Raw genomic sequence first — 20,189 nt, 5'->3', positions numbered from 1 at the left:
GTGCAGTGACATTCATTAAACCTTTATGAGAGAACTGAAGTCGGTCACTAGCAACAGTAGCGGATTCAACAGATGATGGAGATACACAGGTCCAGTAATGCCTGCTCAGCCACTGTAAGTTGAGCTGGCATTCTCATAGATGGTTAAAACACAAAAATAGCTAAATAATGATGATGGAATTTGTTTTTTTCTTTAACATCTCCATAAGCACTCAGGAGAATGTAAATAAATGGTCTGACACCACTCTAATGTGACTACCACCAAAGTTGATTTACAAATTCAGGGACCAAAATTTCATCTATTTTCTGTCTATTTTAACCACTGAATCTCTTATTGGACATCAAAGATATGTTTATTTTCATTTTGAAAGTTTACATATCATCACAGCTGGGCATAGAATGCTGGTTCAATGAGAAACTGATCTAAAAAAATAATAGTTTTAGTTAAAATTACTGAGATATTAATCTATTAGGACATTTTGAGTGGCCACAGCATGTTGCTCAGTCCCATTGTCCATTCTCTTATTGAATTCTAAGGCATCTGGATAGAGGAGCTGTGTTTCACATCTTAAAGCTTTTTGCCTGGTATCTGTGTTGTGTGGTAGGCAAGAACAGTCTGGATGATTTGTGTTGCATGGTAGCCAAGACCTATGTGCCCATAGCAAAGCTCTGGATTTTCTCCCATCTTTATAATGTGTGTGATTCCTTTTAGTATACTTCGGCCCTGACTTATGATGCTGTCCAAGTGATGACTGAAGCATTTCGCAACCTTAGGAAGCAGAGGATTGAAATCTCCCGGAGAGGAAATGCAGGAGACTGTTTGGCCAACCCAGCTGTGCCTTGGGGACAAGGCGTAGAAATAGAAAGGGCCCTCAAGCAGGTCAGTTTCACAGAGTGAGTGCCTGTGTGACTTCACACAGGCTTTAAGGTGGTGTTTGTTTTTCCTGCCAAACCAAATAAGTCACCTTTCTTTGACTCCTATTGAACACACAGGCAGTGTGTTTTCCCTCAGAACACAAAGACAGGTTAAAGATTAAACAGAAACCCATTAAACTAATCTTTCATTTTTGTATTTATTTTGGGTCAGTGTGAACAAACTTCATAGTTTGTATTTTGGATTTGATAAAATTATAACTGTGCTTTATTTCCATTCCATCGTTAGGTTCAAGTTGAAGGTCTCTCTGGAAATATAAAGTTTGACCAGAATGGAAAAAGAATAAACTACACAATTAACATCATGGAGCTCAAAACAAATGGGCCCCGGAAGGTAAAACTTTTTTTTTTTTAAGTGGGGTCTCCGTGTGAGCAGGCAGATTCCACCAGGAGTCCTCACAGCTGGGGTCAATGAGCACATGCATGTAGACAATAGTGAGCTACTTCTAGAAACAAAGTTAGGTTTGAGATCCACTTTCTGAATCAAATAGACTCACTTTTGGTAAGCGACAGTGTAGTAGAATCTAAAATAGTGCCTGTAAGCAGAAATGATACACTTGCTTTAAACTTCGATAGGAAGAATTTACGTATAAGATAAGGCAACTGCTAAAGTTGGAATGAGCTTGGAAGAAATAAATAGCCATGTAAACATGTGTTTAACTTTATAATTCAAAATCTTTACTTAAAATAGTCTGGTGAAAATATCATTGTTTGGGACATATTTGCATAATTACCCCACAGTGTAAACTCTCCAGGAATGTGAAAAGTGAGCTGGTTGCACTGGCTCATGCCCTTAATCTCAGAACTACAGAAGCTGTGGCCAGAGGATTGTGATTTGAATGCAAGTTGAGTCCTACACAAGCCAATATAGAGACATTCCATGTTCTTGCCTTGAATAGACAAAAGTAAATAAATAATAAAATGGAAGATACAACCCGATTTAGAACATAATTTTTACAATTTCAATCCCAATTAAATTCTGTTTATGACTGTAAAATTTTTGCAGTTATTTAGAATTCTGGTTAATGTGGGCGTTAGTTTGGATACAGACATGGGCTCGAAAAAGCATCGAATGCTTTACATGAAGACGATTCATTTCTCCATGTTTATCAGCTGTGACCTTTTTCAGATTGGGTACTGGAGTGAAGTGGATAAAATGGTTGTCACCTTAACCGAGCTCCCCTCTGGCAATGACACATCCGGGCTTGAAAACAAAACTGTGGTTGTCACCACAATATTGGTAAGTAACTACATGCACTTACATTCAGCTTTGTATTTCTATAGTCAAAGTTTTCAGTTGGAGAGCTGGCGTTTATGTTTTTGGAGAGTAACCACACCAGGCAGCTTTCATAATGTTTACTCTGAATATTTGTCTGTGTGTCACTTACTTCATGTTTACCTGGAAAGAATTACACACAGGGCTAAGCTCAAGCCTTCAGAATGTTCTCATCCTCTTGGAGGATGAAGCGAAGCCTGAAAGCTAATTGGTACCCTGCTGCTGACACAGGGGAACAACAGAGCAAGGTCTATTTTGTTTTTCACACTTCCTTTCAAATCTCATCCATCTCTGGCTCAGTGCCATCCTCCTGTTTGATATTGTGGCCTAGAAATGCTGCTAACCCGACTTCCTTCATAACAAAGATAGACCCCTTAAAGGCACAGGTTTTCATCTTCATATCCTTCATTTGAACATAGAGGTGACTATAGACCTGGTTCTAGATACCTGAATAGTGAAAGACGAAGGCAAAGTTGACCTGAATATGGAACATCTAGGATGTAGATTGAAGAAGGGAAAATATGAAATTATCATAATGACCATGAGTTAGACTCATATCTTGCTATTGATCGGAACTACTATCTCACTTAAATTTACATTCCATGACATTCCAAAATGGACATTATTAGATTTGTCAAATCATTTTGTCATACGTCCTCTTTCATGTGCTACTAGAAAGAGAGTATGGCTATAATTGGGGAATCATTCTAGAGGATTATATCTCACTGATGAAATGAGACATAATGCTTTCAGGAATAGAATACATATGTTGCCCTGACAGTGGTCATTGATTATTTAGGTTTATAGCCCTACGAGATGATTGTGCTTGGAGGAGCAGTAACACATAACTTGGTTGAATTCTGGTTCTTGGGGTTGGCATTCAGCAGCCATGATGAGGGGTAAAGTAGACCCAAAGTTGAACATAGTAGCTGTTGAACAAAACATTCCCTCTCTGATGCTTAAAGTTTACAAATAAGATGAGGAGGCCTGCTAACAGTTCTTGGGTATCTTACTCTGATATTCGATATAAGCCACCTTAATGACCAATAAGGTACAGATTTAAGAAGTTTTGTCATAGAAGCATGATGCTTATATGTTTTTCTTTCAATGTCTACCATATTACCTATATGACTAATACATGTGTATTATGACAAGAAATTATTAAGCTAGGAGTTTTGACATAATAACAGTGTGCAAATAATTCAGTATGACAATCAGTGAACATATTGTCTTTCCTTATAGGAATCTCCATATGTTATGATGAAGAAAAATCATGAAATGCTTGAAGGAAATGAGCGTTATGAGGGTTACTGTGTTGACTTAGCTGCAGAAATTGCCAAACATTGTGGGTTCAAGTACAAGCTGACTATTGTTGGGGATGGCAAGTATGGGGCCAGGGATGCAGACACCAAAATTTGGAATGGTATGGTTGGAGAACTTGTGTATGGGGTAAGTTTATATCTCTTTAAAGTTAAAGTAATTCAGTTTGAATCATTGTTGACAGATTGTCATTCTTCTTTGTAAAATACCCCCATCTCAGATTGTTGACATTCCATGATGTTCTAGAAAAAAATTAAAATCCTGTTTAAAGTTTGAGGCAGAAGCAAGAAGTAAACTTGAAGATAAACTGAAACATGCATTTCAACTGTCTTCAAGCCCACCTATTATCTCCAAACTTCAAGGGCATAGTACATGAAATGTGCCATGACCTTGAATAAGTCAGATAGGTCAACTATTTGTCTACAATACAAGGTCGTTAAATACATTGTCCTCTCATTTATTCTTCAGCCCCAGAATTATTAACATTCTCTAATTTCCACCTCCTTCCTTACCAAGTTTTAGCCATTTGTCTTTTCTAGCCACAATTCTGGGTCCTGTTATTTTCCTTTTTTTCCTTTACAGAAAGCTGACATTGCAATTGCTCCATTAACTATCACTCTCGTGAGAGAAGAGGTGATTGACTTCTCCAAGCCCTTCATGAGTCTTGGAATCTCTATCATGATCAAGAAGCCTCAGAAGTCAAAACCAGGAGTGTTTTCCTTTCTTGATCCTTTAGCCTATGAGATCTGGATGTGCATTGTATTTGCCTACATTGGGGTCAGTGTAGTTTTATTCCTGGTCAGCAGATTTAGCCCCTACGAGTGGCACACTGAGGAATTTGAAGATGGAAGAGAAACACAAAGTAGTGAATCAACTAATGAATTTGGGATTTTTAATAGTCTCTGGTTTTCCTTGGGTGCCTTTATGCAGCAAGGATGCGATATTTCGCCAAGGTTGGTCACTCACCTGCTTCAACTTTGTGCATTTTAGGTCTCAAGTGGATATTCATGGTGTCTATGAATTCACCATAAAGATGTCAGCAGCTGCCAACCATTTGTCCAAGCAATTTAAGATGCTTAGAGGGCAAATTTTTACTATTGGCATAAGCCTGTGAAATACCTGAACAATGTTCCTTGAACGTTGATCATGTGTTTCCCTGGTGAAATTATGTACACCATGAAGAGGCTATAAAATGCATAAGGTTCTTATCATTCCATGCCTGCTTGGAGGGGTACCGTGTTTTTGCTGCATATTCTCATTTTACAGTTATCTGTGTGTTCATCCACAGACCTGTATATGGGAAAATGGGCAATGTTAGCTTTTTCTTACAGAGTCAACAACTTGTTAGACAACACTTCATTTGCACATACCTCATCTCTTTATTTCTCTAACATCAATTCATGAAAATGGTGTGTGTGAGAGATTATTACACTTTTTAGATATTAGGCTTCTGGAGTAAAAGGTTAATCACACACTTTCAAGTATCTAGAAGTGCTGACAGGAATAAGAATGGCTTGTTGAAAATTTCTTTGCCACGTTGAAGGGTACATTCTCACACACCTCTATTCACATCAGGTTAACAATCATCTCAGGCTTAAGGTACCTAATTATCAGTACTTGTTACAAATCACCAATTGCTTTTGTTTATGTTACAACTTGAATGTTAACTACCTGTATCTCTTCAGATAAATAAATCCCACGTTTGCTAGTGTGTCACCATTAACATTTAAAGCTGAGATTTTATGTGTCTCTTGGGGAAGTTCAATTTGATCTGGAATAGCCTCTTTTGATTCCAATAATAATCTTTTCTAGTTAAGGGAGTTACTTTTTGATGATAATTCATTGAAATGTTAGTTTTTCAGTTTGTGGAAAATTACAAGCAATTAATTTCATAACGAATATAAGCATCCCCAAAATACCTAGCTTTCTAAGTGTTTTAATATCTTCCACTGGCTGAGAAGAGGAAAATATATCCTTTAGGCAGAAATTATTAAACACTTATTTACGATAGCCAGTTGCTATTTATGGCAATGCATTATAAAATTCGCATATAAAGAAAAGAATAACCAAACTACGTAAATCTTTAAAAAAGAAAAATCTTAGCTCCATATTCACAGTAGATTCTCTTTAGGGCTTCCCTGAATTAGAAAAATTCTAGTTCCATTTGTATGACATTAATGAAGGAGTATATGGTCCTAAGCATACAGTTAACCACTGACAACATGTAGAAGGGTCAGCCTCTCATCTCTCATGGTTATCTTACTTAGGTCAAAGATAGGAAGATCAGTTTCTAACAATGAGGAAAAGAAAAATAAGAAAATTAAGGGACAGAGAACTTTCCATTAAAAAACACCAGTTTAATAGTTTAGCTTTGGTAAGGCCTCTGAATCAGGGTTCTAAGTAAAAGGCAGTTGTGCTTGGCCAGGATATATTGTACTCTGTCTTTTGGATAAGCAGAAATATCTCTCTCTCTCTCTCTCTCTCTCTCTCTCTCTCTCTCTCTCTCTCTCTCTCTCTCTCTCTCCCCCCTGTCTTTCAGCCTATAGGTAGACCAGGTCTGGAAGCTTTCCCACATTTCACTTACAACATGGCACTGAAGTTGTGTTCTTATCTAGTGTTTGCTAAGAACTAGAATATCTTTTGCTTTTGTGGCAGAAGTGCTAGGCATACACTTATTCTAGAACATCCTAGGGTTCACTGTGGTATTCAGACAATTTCTCATTTTTATCAAGCTTGCTTCTTAAATAGGATATTTTCTTCTGTGCTTTCATTCTTGAGCCAAGACTCACTACATTTCCACACACAATAACATTTATTCTTTAGAAAGAAACACAGGTTTTTAGTTAAGGTATTTCTCTTATTATTGATATTTTTATTAAAGTGTAAATATAGTATATAACATTAAAAAATAAAATGTATTTTTCTTTCTGTTTATGCTCCATATGTATTTAAAATTGTAACTAAAATAACATTGCTAGTTTAATGACCATTTTAAAAAAAGAATGAGCACAGCTATTGTGTTTTGGAATGCAGGAGTGACCACTGTAGATCAGATCAGTAGAGTGGTTACTCCCTTTTAAAAAGAGCTAAAAATTAGCAGACCACTTAGAAACTCTTTGTAAATATTTTTTTCATTCATCATCCCTTTTCAAGTAAAATCTACTATGGAACTCCATTAAGAATGTTGAAAGGACATATTTAAATTATAGTCTAGGATGATTTGCTGAATTCAGTGACTATAACTTGTCCAAAATTACAAAAAAAGGAGGAGGAGGAGGGGGAGGAGGAGAAGGAGGAGGAGGAGGAAGAGGAAGAAGAAGGAAGAAGAAGAAGAAGAAGAAGAAGAAGAAGAAGAAGAAGAAGAAGAAGAAGAAGAAGAAGAAGAAGAAGAAGAAGAAGAAGAAGAAAGTTGTTTCAGGTCTCTTCATAGTAAGAAATGTTTTGAAATAGAAATTAGAAAAGCAATATGTGACAGTGATTACAGTGATTATTTTTCTCTATCTTACTTTGTTATATAAACAATATTTCTCAATATAAATCATAGGCCACTTAAACATCATTATTTGATGCATATTAAAAAGAAATGACAGCACTTTTTCATTAATATTCTTCAGTGTATGTGATCTAAAGTAAGACTTTTGGTTTTGATTTTGGCAATTTTCATCATAATTTAAAATCTAGTTTCCTTCTCTTAGTAAAACTTCTCTAGAACCCCCAGAAAAAAATAACTGTTGCTTTTAAAACAGTAACAAATTAATGATAAACTATTTTAAAACTATTTTCTATATTTTGCAATTAATGCAATTAAAGTAATATTAAAATATTTAATCTCAATATTCTTAAGCATTGGATTATAAGAAACCAGACATTAACTAGTACTTACTTTCTGACTAGACTAAATAATGTATAATCATGATTCTAATCATGTTGGACATTGGTACAGTGTCATATTCATTAAAACTTTAACATTAGTGTTGAGGAATTGAGTCTGATGTCTTTGGGCAGGGTATGCATCCTGTAATTATGGTGCTGCTTGGGTAGATAGAATACATTTTGAGGGTGGCTGTGTCCCTATCAGAGTTTTCCAGAAGCAAAACTTGTAAAATACTCAATTCTGATTAAATGTAAAAAATATTTAAATTGTCAATTCCTACTATGTTTATTTAAATATTTACACTTTATCTTGACTTTGTCATGGAAGGTCAATTATATTCCTTCAGTTTTTCATTCTAAGCAACAGATGTTCTCAATCATGAAGTTTTCCTTTTTTATTGAGTGGCTGATTCAACCAAAATCTTTCACAATTTTATCTTGTGTCTAATGTATCAAAGGATGCATTGCTCAATGCTAATTGCCAATAAATGTTATTATGTCCATAAATTTCCAAATTTTCATGGTTCAATATAGAAATACTACTTCAAATTTCTCAAGTATATACAGAATCCCATAAAATCTTTTAAAATAACATAGTAGATGTATGCTGTTATCTATATAGCTGTATTTATCTCCTTCAATATTTAAAGTAAAATATTGGAAATCTATTAAGCTTTTTAAGAACACAATATATATTTTTAGTCATATAAATGCTGTTGCTTTATTATACTTCAAATTAGAAATTTATACCTTTAAAACTTTCAAAGATCTAATCTGTTTTCTTTGAGTTTTCTTTTTCTTTTAAGCAGGAAACACAAAGGAGCAGGGTCAGAGCAGTACACACCTTTAAGGCATTTGATTTGTATTCATTGAGATTTATGTTTTATGTCATTGAGATTTTAGTATCATTTCATTTTTCCATTTATTTCCTGTACTGTATCAAATACCCATGTGTTTTCATGCCCAAAACCCTAATGGAACTGGGGCTATTTGTGGGGTTGGCGTGGGCTGTATTAAAGGGAGGGTTCTTTTCATTTTTAAAGTGATATTTGTGGTATAAGTCATTTCTTAACATTTGTTTTGTTATGAACTTTGCTGATGTTCTTAGGTTCTCTTGTTTGTGCTTATTTATGACATGACTAGACAAAGTATTGTGCATATTAGATGAGTTACCTGTGCATTATAACACTGAAGTCTCTTTCTTGTGAAATTTTATACCATCAACTATTTGGGTCTATTATGAAAGAATCCCAAGAATGGAGTTTAGGTCTTTGGGTACACCCTCAGATCTCAACCTCATTATTCTGAATTCCTTGCCCAAAATGATTAATAATTTCTAGTTTTACTAATGAAAAGATATATTGCAAGCTTTTAAGTAGACTCTTCTGTAAGTGGCTATTTGCATATGAATGTAAACTTGTTTTATATTAGATCATTCATTTCACTTTACGAATCCATTTCATACTTGTTATCAGATCCCTCTCTGGGCGCATTGTTGGAGGTGTGTGGTGGTTCTTTACCCTGATCATAATCTCCTCCTACACGGCTAACTTAGCTGCCTTCCTGACTGTAGAGAGGATGGTGTCTCCCATCGAAAGTGCTGAGGATCTGTCTAAGCAAACAGAAATTGCTTATGGAACATTAGACTCTGGCTCCACTAAAGAGTTTTTCAGGGTAAGTGATTCTGATTTTTAGTGTCTGTGTCTTTTTTTTCTTCTAAATTTAGCCCCTATAAATTATCCCCACCCCCATTTTCCCATGGTCCATGAAAGCTGCTGTGTGAGAAGAACCAGTTGTCTTTGTCACTGTTTCTGCTCTTCTTCTGCATCTATCTCGGACCTCCCATGCCTTCTGATCTCCAACTATAGCTATGCTTCCATTTTTTTTATTCTTAATTTCTCAGGAAAAAAAATATCATAATGATGCTATACAATCTGAATTTTATCAAAATTGATAAACATTCAATGGGAACACAATACAGTTAATGTTATTAATGTTTTCTAAGGAAAGGGCACTGCATACTTCTTGCATGTTCTATGAGTATGGCTACAACTACCATAGATAATTTTATCATGAAGAGACTCTTGCTCGCAGCCAGGATGCTATTTCAAAATTGGGAAGCAGGTTAGGTTTTAGTTGTAAATGCTGAATTTTTGAAGAAATTCTTCAAAGGAAAAGTCTTCAACATTTAAGATAGGTAATACAATGTGTATTAGGTGTAGGTTAACTTTTTTTTTAATCCATTATAAAACATTTGATGATAGAATGTTTCTTTCATGTTTGCATCGTATTTTCAGAAGAGCTCATTCTATTAATATATATTTCACATAGCAGATGTATCAAGTAACCCAACAATATGACAAAAGATGATCCAATAGTTAGCAAATATCTTTAAACATATATCAGTGTGTGAGTGAGCTGTTGGCCAATCAGCCTCAAGATAAAGGCAAGGACCTTCAACATGCTAAATGTCAGAGCTGTAGATTATGATTTCAATACTTTCCTGCGTTTACTGTGTTATCTCTTCCTGATTATCTTCAATGAGGGTCAAGTTCTGATGGGGAGAAATGTGCTTGGGAGCAGAACCACAAGTACATAAAGTAACATGGATGTGTGAAAAGGAAAGCCGGTGATTTTATTAGCACCTCAATGAGAGTGCAAAATAAGTTCTAGCAGGAACTCCTGCTTTATTACCTACAGATCTAAAAAAAGTTATGACACATATTGCTATTAACTATAATTTAGCGTCAATTCTGAACATATATATGATCATGTAATCATTTCATAATAGTGGTTCCCTGGCTTGATATAACACAAGTTTTAATAGAATACCTCAGAATACTGGATATTTACTTGTTAAAAATACAGCTATAAGGGCTGTAGTTACTCAGCATGGCTTCTTTTACTTATTTGGACAGCTCAGGTATGCTTTACTGTAAATTACATGAGAAACACAGGGACTTATTACATAATCCTTTTTTGTGCTATATATACTGGTATACAATAATCATAGTTGTTTCTAGATACCCTTCTAATAGAATCTGTACCTGCTGAGACCTGCAGTTGTCACTTTTTGGTAACCATGGTTGCAACTTTCTAATTCAGCATATCTTCACTCAGTCAATCAGAAATGCAGGTATAAGCAGCAAGAATCCAGATACCATAGCCAGCTGGTTCAAATTGCCCATTATACAGATGAGAAAGTAAGGTTGACCGAGTACTATTGCTGCTCTTATGTTTCAGTCCATCCATGCCTTGCAGAACTGGGTTATACTGTAATTGTGCATTTTGCACAAGATTTGAGATCCTAGTTTATGTTTCCTACAATAATGAAGAAACAGTTACACTCATTTGTGCAAACTGCTTTATTCTTCTGATGAAATTCTTCCCAAAGACTTTTTTTTTGTGTGTGTGCGTGCATTATTTTTTCAACCTCATAGGATTCCTGTCTGATAACTCAGGATTATGTTTATGAAGTGGCTTTAACTGTCCTTCAAAGATTAATACGGTAGAATCTTAGTTCCAGGTGTGGAGTTTGGGGAAGGGGGTGGGACTTTTTTAGAATGGAGTCTAGTAGAAAGTGATTGGGTCACTATTAGAGCTGCTTTGGGAGAGGATTAAGAATGTTGTTATGGGACTCTGGTTATTTCAGGTGTCCCATGGATTTGGTCCCGTCTGCATATGACCATGGCTGGCCTTTCTTTACCACTATGCTGTGACACAGCTAAGGAGGCCCTCACTGTAGACATGCAAGATGCTGCTGTTCACTCTTGGATTTTTTAGCTTCCAAAAATTTGACCAAATCAGCTATGAAAACAAAATTTCTAGTCTAATATATTTTGTTATAAAAACATATATCTCATGAATACATGTTGTCCATGGCTATTATTTGATTTCTATGTATTATTAAACCAATGGTCAGATAATTTGGGAAGTTTGAAATATTCTGAGAGCTAAAAAGGATTCTTTATTGCTTTGTCTTGTACAGGCATGCCTTTGTTTCTCGGCGTCTATATTCTGTTCTTGATCACATCCATATTTGACCATATGAAGTTCCAGCAACAGTTTTGGTTGAAATGTGAGCAGGTCCTCGTAGTGTCTATCTTATTGCATTTCTGGAAGGAATTTGAAACAACCCGGCTTGAATGCATGTAGCATTGCAGTCAGCTCTTCTTAGCTAGAGAAAGAAACTGTGTTGCTTGAATGTGCTTACAGGCTCCTTATTTTGTTCCTGTCAGTAAATAGGAGTTTAGATAAAAAAACACAGACCACCACAACAGAAACACATTAATGCTTTCACTGAATTGCATGACGTTTTGTGATTTGAAGTTTATTGTTCTCAAAGGCTCTTCTCTCCAAGTTAGATTAAATCAAAGGCTTGCTAGTATAAGAGTGATTTTGGCATACCTGCCACTTCTGTTTATATTTGATAAGGGGGTCACCGGATGTAATATTATAAATGACTTCCTTCCACATTCGCGGCAGTGATAACTTTCCATCTAGAACCACAGTGCATTATGCATGCCTTCTCACATGCTTCAGTGTAAGGAAATGGATCTCCTCTTAGCTGAGAACTCCACTCCATGAAGTGTCATGCAAAATAGAACAAAACATAGATAATTTAGACATTTTAAAGACAAAACTACTTTTTTTTTCTGTCAGCATTTCCCATGAATCCTCAGTCTGTTAGCTGAGTATAGTTGAAATTTTACATTTCTGGGAAAGAAATAAGTTGCAAAGGAAATGGTTGCTTCTCTTTGTGACACTGATAATCACCCCACTCGTTGGGTCTATGCGCTTCTTCAGTTGCCCTTTAGCCATAGGGAATTTGAGTTTTCATGAGTGGTATATTCAAAGCAGGTTGAAAGCGAGCCACATTGATTGTCATGGTGGCCAGCCAACCAGTAAAAGAAAATGTCGGAAGTGGGGTTTCAGACTGAAGATGTGCTTATGCACTTTGGTCAGTGGCCACCTGCTTTGCTTATTACCTGTCCAAACACCTAGTGAAAAAACTAATTACCTGTGGGAGAGGAGTGATTGCCCTTCTTTGGACTGTTGCTCTAATATAACGTTTCCTAATATGACATGATTTCATTGTGTTACTAGCTTTACATATTTTTGTTCTTTAATTCTACTGGAGCATCTGTGAGTAACTAAGGCAATTGTCTGTTTTGATGACAGATAGCTTTTAATTCTAGGTTTGAGAAAAATAATTTGATAAGTTAGGACACAGTCCAAGTCTTCAATAGTAGATAAAGAAATGAAAGAAATGTCAGAATATTTAAAAATGGATACCCATTTCAAAACTGCAGTTTGGATCTCTTACAGATGCACCTAATTTGCTTTACAAAATAACTTTCTATAAATGTAAATAATATTGAATTTCTAATTTATGATGATCTCTTTTTTTACTTTGATGATATTAGCTGTCTCAATCAAAACCTTAAGCACTTTTAGAGTTCAGGTAAATAATTAAATATTAAGTTAGGTTATGTTACTATTACTTTATTGAAGTCAATGAGTCCATAGTAGATTTTGAAGAGTGACGTGGGCTCTAAATTTTCTAATTTAAACTCTGTATTCTACTCATTCATCAATATATTATCAATATTTAGTTTGTGTTTCAAGAAAGGGAAAGTGGAGTCGGATCTTGTAAACACTGAAATGTGTGGGCCTGGAAGTGTTCTCTAAGTGCCTACAAGCTTTCTCTATGGACCTCAGTGTGCTGTCAGTATGCTGTCGTGACCTGCTATGGAGTTGTTAATCATACTTAATTAGAGAACTGTTGTAACATACCTATAATTAGGAGGGAAATGGGATTTCAAATATAAACTACTATTTTTAGAGTTTCAATTTTGATAATTTCCTCTCATTAAATTAGGGCAGATCATAGTTCTATAATTTTCTAGAAAATGATTTTTTTTTTTGGTACAACCTATGTTTGTTATATTCCCACAGCAAGTCAGAATCTAGAGCAGGTGATGGCTTTCTCTATGAGCCTACCACAGGTCTGTCAGTCCACAAAGGACAATGATTAACTTGCAGAAAAGGCGTGAGTTTCTTCCCATGTGCCCCAAGTCCTTTTCACTGTAATCAAGCCGTTTTCTCAAGTTGTCACCTGTGAGTGGACAAGGCATACTGTTTATTCTCTGACCAAGCGGTATGTGTTAGTGCTGTTAGTCTCAGGAAAAAAATATGGTTAAAGTTAAGGTTCCCTATCTCTTCCATAAGTAGTCTAACTATTCTCATTTGTAAACAGCAGAGTTATTCTGATCTTAATCCATCAGACTACAATGTTGTTACTTAATATCATAGACATGTTTCAGTTTAGAAACACTATAAATGATAGACACATAGGATTGATGCAATTGTTCCTCATTAGAATGAAAGAATTAGTTTGAAATTTTCCTGTTTCTGTATATGAGAATGTGTTTGTGTGGATGTTTGCATGTATCTCTGAGTGTGTTCCATGAGTGAATGCATTTCACAGTTCAGTATTCATAGTTACCAGAGAGTTACAATAACTGAGATTATTCTTAAATCCAAACAAAATATTTTGGTACTGTGTTTATGGCATTAATAATACCTGTTTATATTTACATAATTATTGTCTAGGCTTGGAAAGCATGTGCCTTTAATCACAGCTCTTTGGGAATGGGAACGGGAGGGTCACAAGTTTCAGGTCCATCTGAGTTGCAGAATGATTCCAAAACCAGCCCAGGACACTTAGGGAGACTTGGATTCAAAATAAAATTGTACAAAAGAGGTTACTCCCTGGGGGTGTCACTACAAAGCAGATGGAAGGTCTTCGTTTCTTTTCTTTACCTGCAATAAAATATGTAAATAACATGACACATGAAAGTGTTCTAGTAATTACATACTTACTTCCAAAGTAGGAAGTGCTATTTCAGTAGTGTCACAGTTTTTAGATTTGCTGTGTACCAGGAGCAAAGATGAAGTCATTTCCTCTTGGTTGGCAGCCTTTTTTCTCAGATATTTTAATTCTCTGACCATTTTACAGAACAACTGAGGAAACATTTTATTCATCTGCAGGTTTTGAGGATATAGTCAGCCTGGGACAAACCTGCTCTGATGCCCCTGTTCAGCTTGATTGGGATAAAACAGGGCAAAAATGGTCAAATTTTTAGGAGACTTTGACATTGGTTCCTTTAAAAGTAATTGCCAGACCTAGGAACTATGCAACTCATACAGTGGAAATTCCTCAAATCTCATGGGAAGAGAAGATTAAAGGAAAGACAGGAGGTTAGCCTGAGTCATGTGACTTCAGTGGCCCAAGTGCTGAGAAAGGACTACATTTTATTATTAAATTATGATTATTGAGTAAACTGGAATCTTTTCTTCAGGACAAATGGGTTATTTTTGTCCCACAGCTATTTTCCACAAATGTCACTGGCCTCTGACTGTCCAGCTGGGTAATTTAGAAACTACCTCCTGCCACACTGGCTGAATGCTCTGTAATCAGATGACAGGAAGCTTTTGCTTACAGACCATACATAGAAGCATTGGTTTTCACACCAGCAAATGCTGCAGACAATCTCACAGCAGAGATCATAACTACAACTTATGGTTTGGGGTTCCATGTATTTTATTACCTTGTTTAAATAAAATAATCACTTCTGTCTGTTTTTACTAGTTTTTTTTCATACCCGTTGCCATAATGAAAATAATGTCTGAGCACGCAGAAAACAAAACTGTGCCATGATCTTATTTATCAAAATAAAATAAAAATGAAGTAGAAATCCTGTTGCTAAAGTTTAGGGACATTTTCAATGATAGTTTTAGCATTTGAAGGACTTCCTTATAGATTTGTTCTGAATTTCACTGAGTGTTCTCCCAAAGCATTTTGCCTTGTAAAGATGGTTGCTCAGTTTCAAAGAGTAATACAAACTTCGAAAATAAACAGAAATAGAAGGAATTAAGCAATATCATAAAATGAAGTAAAAACAAAATAATAAACAGACACAAATATTTAAGCTTCTCAAAATGAAAAACATTGACGATGAAAAGATTTTTCTTATATTGCAATGTGGCTAGCATATCATAAAAATAAATGTAAAATATATGAAATTATCTTTCCTTGATAGTTGAGGTGTGAAGTCATTATCCTATATAATTTTAATCTAAATGAATTTTTGATTGTTTAATATTGGTTTCTTGAAACTGTGTCTTTACTGCCCATCCCAGTCTGCCCTTGAACTTTCCAACCATCTACTGCCTTTTGGGGACAGATGCCCCAATAAAACTGAATCACCACACTCAGCTCCAAATACTTTCCTTTACTAGAAACTTATTCTGGATATGACAACAAAAAAGTGGAATTATACTAAATAATTTATGTTGAAGGTGATGACTAAGGATAAAGTCCTTGGTCATTTTGTCAGAAAGGCCTAGATCACTATCTTTAAAACTTTATTCCAAAATACAGATATGTAAGCCAGGGTGGTAGAATGTGGACAGTGGGAAGGAAATGAAGCCATAGTCTTGGTTAGTAAAAGACTTATTCCTGCTTGCTTTCTGAATTCATAACTATTTGTATTTTTTACATTTTCCTGTATTCGAAACACCTTTATATATTTACTAAAGGAACTTTAGAAATGTCTCACTTGGAAAACTACTTGCAAACAAGCAAAAGGACCCGGATTCTGATCTCTAGCACCCACAGAAAAAGCAAGGCATGGTGGAGTGTGCCTGTGATCCCAGTGTTGGGAGGACGAGTCAGGAGGGCTCCTCATACTTTCTAGCCAGATACTTTTGAGGACTTTGTGTGGTTCAAGTTCATTGAGAAACTCTATCTCAAAAAATAAGGTAGAAAGTGACAGAGAAATACATCTGACCTCCACATGTGTAGTATGTCAGTGCACTATAGAACACCCATGCAGACATACACAAAGCCTCACCAGGCTAGGACCTGTTTGTCTCTTGTCTAAAATTACAAGTTCTTGAGATTTTCTCTGATTTGGAAACCCCAGAATATTGAAGTAGTACAGTGCAATGTATCAGACAGGCAGATTGAGATATTTGCTACATGAATGTAGCTATAAAATAATATATATAAACATATTACATTATTATAATTGTATAATATGTTATATATGTAATATATTATATATATTATGCACACACACACACATACTCACACCCCCCCCCACACACACACACACAAGAGATAGGCCATGAATTTGAAAGAGATCAAGGAACTATATACAGAAGGGATTGGAGAGAGGAAAAAAAAAGGGAAATAATGCAATTGTATTATAATCTCAAAAACTTTTAAATTAAAACAAAAAAAATTGCTAGAAAAACAAACCAAAAAGAACTTACTTAACCTAAGAGAGCTCGCAGGACTAAAGGAAGAAGTAGCAGATGCACAGACTTTCACAGCAACTGTGGACACACAGATATTTGCTGACTGGAGACAATGAGCACAGCACCTAAGTTATTCAGTGAAGACATTGTGTCAATATATCCATCTTCCACATAGCATTTTAATGCCTTTAAACCTTAGCAATAACAAATTCAGATTTTGGAAAAATACTCTTCGATATAGTAGGAAATTGAAATTTTTTACTGCTAACATTTGAATTTTAACAAAGACAATCCACAATTATAAAATACTTCACTTAATACCCTTTTAAAAGGTGTTATTTTTATATATGTATGTATATGAGTGCTATTTGCATGTCTGCCTGCATGACAGAAGAGGGCATCAGATCTCATTACAGATGGTTGTGAGCCACCATGTGGTTGCTGGGAATTGAACTCAGGACCTCAGCAAGAGCAGCCAGGTGCTCTGAACTGCTGAACCATCTCTCCAGTCCTTTAACACTTTAATGTACCTCAGATATCTTTTTAAATTTGCAATAATTGACAAATTCAGTGTATAAGTTGATAAAATACATGTGTGATTTTGAATCCTTTTTGGTAAGCTTACAATTTGTTGCAAATTTTTAAACATCATATTTTTGTGGGAAGTCATGTTAAAAAGAATTTGGAGTTAAGACTGTCAATTTAACTAAAGTCAAACACAGTGAAATATTCTAGTAGAGGCTAAAAAAAGGCAGGAAGAAGTGATAAACAAGCTGTTTTCCAACAATAGGCAAAGATTTTTCCTTACAAAGAACCCCAACTATTCAATGAATTTGCATTTTAAAAGGAATCTGCTCTCTACACGAAGCTATGATGATCATTAAGCTAAGACTTCCAGCTGAGTTCCTGGAGGAACACTCTTGGAGCTGTATACCCTAACAGAGAGGAAGCCTGGCTGACCAGAGAATGCTTCCAAATCTCTGATCTCAAGAAGTGATATTATCAGTATTGGAAATACATCTACATGATTTAGAAAAATCATTTGCTAATAGAAACTTTAATTTGGTAATGAATGTTAGTATCTTTTAAAGGCGGACACCTAGATGCCCTTCCATAGAGCAGTGAACAGTAATGACAACAAGCTTGTGCATATAATAGTTCTAGTGAAGTAGCATCATAGACTTACTTGTTTCAGAGACAGACTACTCGTGCTCTGATTGTACCTGACATGAGCTTTTCACCAAATTAAAACCTGCTTTTGTGTGGAGCTGCTAGGATTTCTCGGTTGGCAAGCTCAGCAAGCCTGTAGGTCTGTCTTAAACCAATTGATGATGAATTGACAAACCTTACAAAGGTTATAATTTCAAAGTTCCATGGCATATGATAAGAAGACTCTCCAAAATCTCACGACTGTTAAAAATAAAAATATTATTTCAACTTTATATCCTATAATTTTTATTAATATGTTAGAATAAGAAAATGGATTGCTCAAAGTCACCTGGCTAAAGGGGATTAAAGTCATTTGTGAGAATTCTGCAAAGAAATACATGTAGATGTAAAATGAATTGACCTTTCTATCCATGTGTTTTATCTTTGTGTGGAGAGTATTAAAGGCCTCCTTTGAAGTCTGCCTTTGTCTTAAAGTAAACTAATCTTCATGATACACGTTTAATCAATAATACTATTTCTCCTCTTTCTTATCTGTTGTTGAAAAGACCAGCTTAATCTTGAGACAAAGTACTCTGATGCTTAAACTTTCAAAAGAAAAATTACTGTTTATTTAAGAGATATTTTAAATGTCCAGTTGCTATTTCCTTTTTAAAAATGTTACTATTCTAGAAACGCATCAGTTAGTATCAGTGTGGGTCATGGTTCACTAGAGGAACAGAATCAATAGATTTAAAATGTATTACAATGCAATTAATAAGATTGGCTTACATAATCTTGTTATTGCAACCATGGCTGTTTTGAATAACAATGGCCCTCCCTGAGTTGGTAAACATGTTTGCAAAGGAATAGGAGAGGTGGGTTTGTAGGAGAAGGTGTGTCATTGCAGGGAGGCTTTGAAGTTTCAAAAGCCCACACTATTCCCAGTTTGCACTGGCAGCCTCCTACTTGCTAATCAAGATGCAGGCTCAGCTGGTACTCGAGATTCTGGCCTCATTGATGTGCCTGGTGGCTTATCTTTTCCTTGATTGCAGATCCAGTGAAGCTGACGACCAAGGTTAACCCCCACAATGTCTAATAGAAATTTCCAGCATCATTTCTCATGGTTTTTTTTTTTTTTCAGATAGCAGTCCTACTGAAGGTCCTTAGTGCTTGCCAGGCCCAATTAGGCACCTAGACTCCTGCTCCTAATTTCAAAAGAGTATTTTCAATCGGGGCAACAAAAACATCCTTTTGCTGTTCTCTTTAATAAGTCCTGTGTGCATTGTAGTGTATTTTCTAATTCATTATGAGCTCTAATTACTTCAGTGATTTCAATGACATAACAAATTGAGCTCTTCACAAGTGCAAAGGAAATTAATTCTTCATAGCAACAGAACTTTTAATGAAAAACGTTAAAAGGTGAGAGCTTTTCTGCATCCTGGGCACTATTTGTGTAAGCCCTGAAAGTTCCTGCCTCTCTTCTGCTCTCTCAGAATATTCTAAGGACAACCTTTCCGGGCCCTTTTGATTTCTCTGCAGAGATCTAAAATCGCAGTGTTTGATAAAATGTGGACTTATATGAGGAGTGCAGAGCCCTCTGTGTTTGTGAGGACTACGGCAGAAGGAGTAGCCAGAGTCAGGAAGTCCAAAGGGAAGTACGCCTATTTGCTGGAGTCCACAATGAACGAGTATATCGAGCAGAGGAAGCCTTGCGACACCATGAAAGTGGGAGGCAACCTGGATTCCAAAGGCTACGGCATCGCCACACCTAAAGGATCCTCATTAAGGTGGGTGGAATAGTATAACAATATGCTCAATGTTGTTATAGTATCCCACCTACCCTGATGTGTCTTTAAGACTCTAACGGTTTGTATATACGGATATGAGGTAACTCACAATCACAAGAATGACCAGAAAAGTTTCTGAATGTTTTGAGACATTTGGATACTCTGAAATATATGGCAGGCTTTTGTTTGGTTTCATTTGCTTTATTTTATACCTTAATTTCCTTTCATTTTAGACTTAAATCACATTTGCTTTTAAGACTTTGTCGTCTTTTTTTTTTAAGCTTGATTTCTTCTTTTCGTTTCCTTTACCCCATTTCTAGCCATTGTGTCTTACAAACACTGCACACAGACTAAAGAAATGGTTGGATTCTAAGAGAATCAAACCGAGAGACATAACACTTTTTTTTTTTTTAATTTTTGTTTCTTTTTTAATTTGGGGGCTTTACCTTGGGGGAAAGAGAATGCACTTTGAATTTCTTTGCACACATCTCTTTACTATGTAGTTAACTCTTTGTATTCCTATTT

At 35.7% G+C, this 20,189-nt stretch overlaps 1 protein-coding gene across 9 annotated transcripts in view; it reads left to right on the top strand.

Moving 5' to 3' along the window:
• Positions 1-20,189, top strand: part of Gria2 (glutamate ionotropic receptor AMPA type subunit 2) — a 109,928-nt gene that overhangs the window by 83,954 nt on the left and 5,785 nt on the right. For all 9 annotated transcript variants that reach the window (XR_013109869.1, XM_034501251.1, XM_034501250.2 and 6 more), the window contains exons 7-13: positions 712-879; positions 1,162-1,266; positions 2,062-2,172; positions 3,451-3,657; positions 4,111-4,481; positions 8,877-9,075; positions 19,417-19,664. Coding sequence is in view for 8 of the 9 variants with exons in the window: in XM_034501251.1 (XP_034357142.1) it covers positions 712-879; positions 1,162-1,266; positions 2,062-2,172; positions 3,451-3,657; positions 4,111-4,481; positions 8,877-9,075; positions 19,417-19,664 (1,409 nt within the window). In the remaining variant the exon portion in view is untranslated. The remainder of the gene's footprint in view (positions 1-711; positions 880-1,161; positions 1,267-2,061; positions 2,173-3,450; positions 3,658-4,110; positions 4,482-8,876; positions 9,076-19,416; positions 19,665-20,189) is intronic.

This window comes from Arvicanthis niloticus, chromosome 4 (assembly GCF_011762505.2).
Source record: "Arvicanthis niloticus isolate mArvNil1 chromosome 4, mArvNil1.pat.X, whole genome shotgun sequence".
Taxonomy (NCBI): domain Eukaryota; kingdom Metazoa; phylum Chordata; class Mammalia; order Rodentia; family Muridae; genus Arvicanthis; species Arvicanthis niloticus.
Note: the sequence above shows the minus strand (reverse complement) of the source record. Positions and strands in the feature narration are given on the sequence as shown.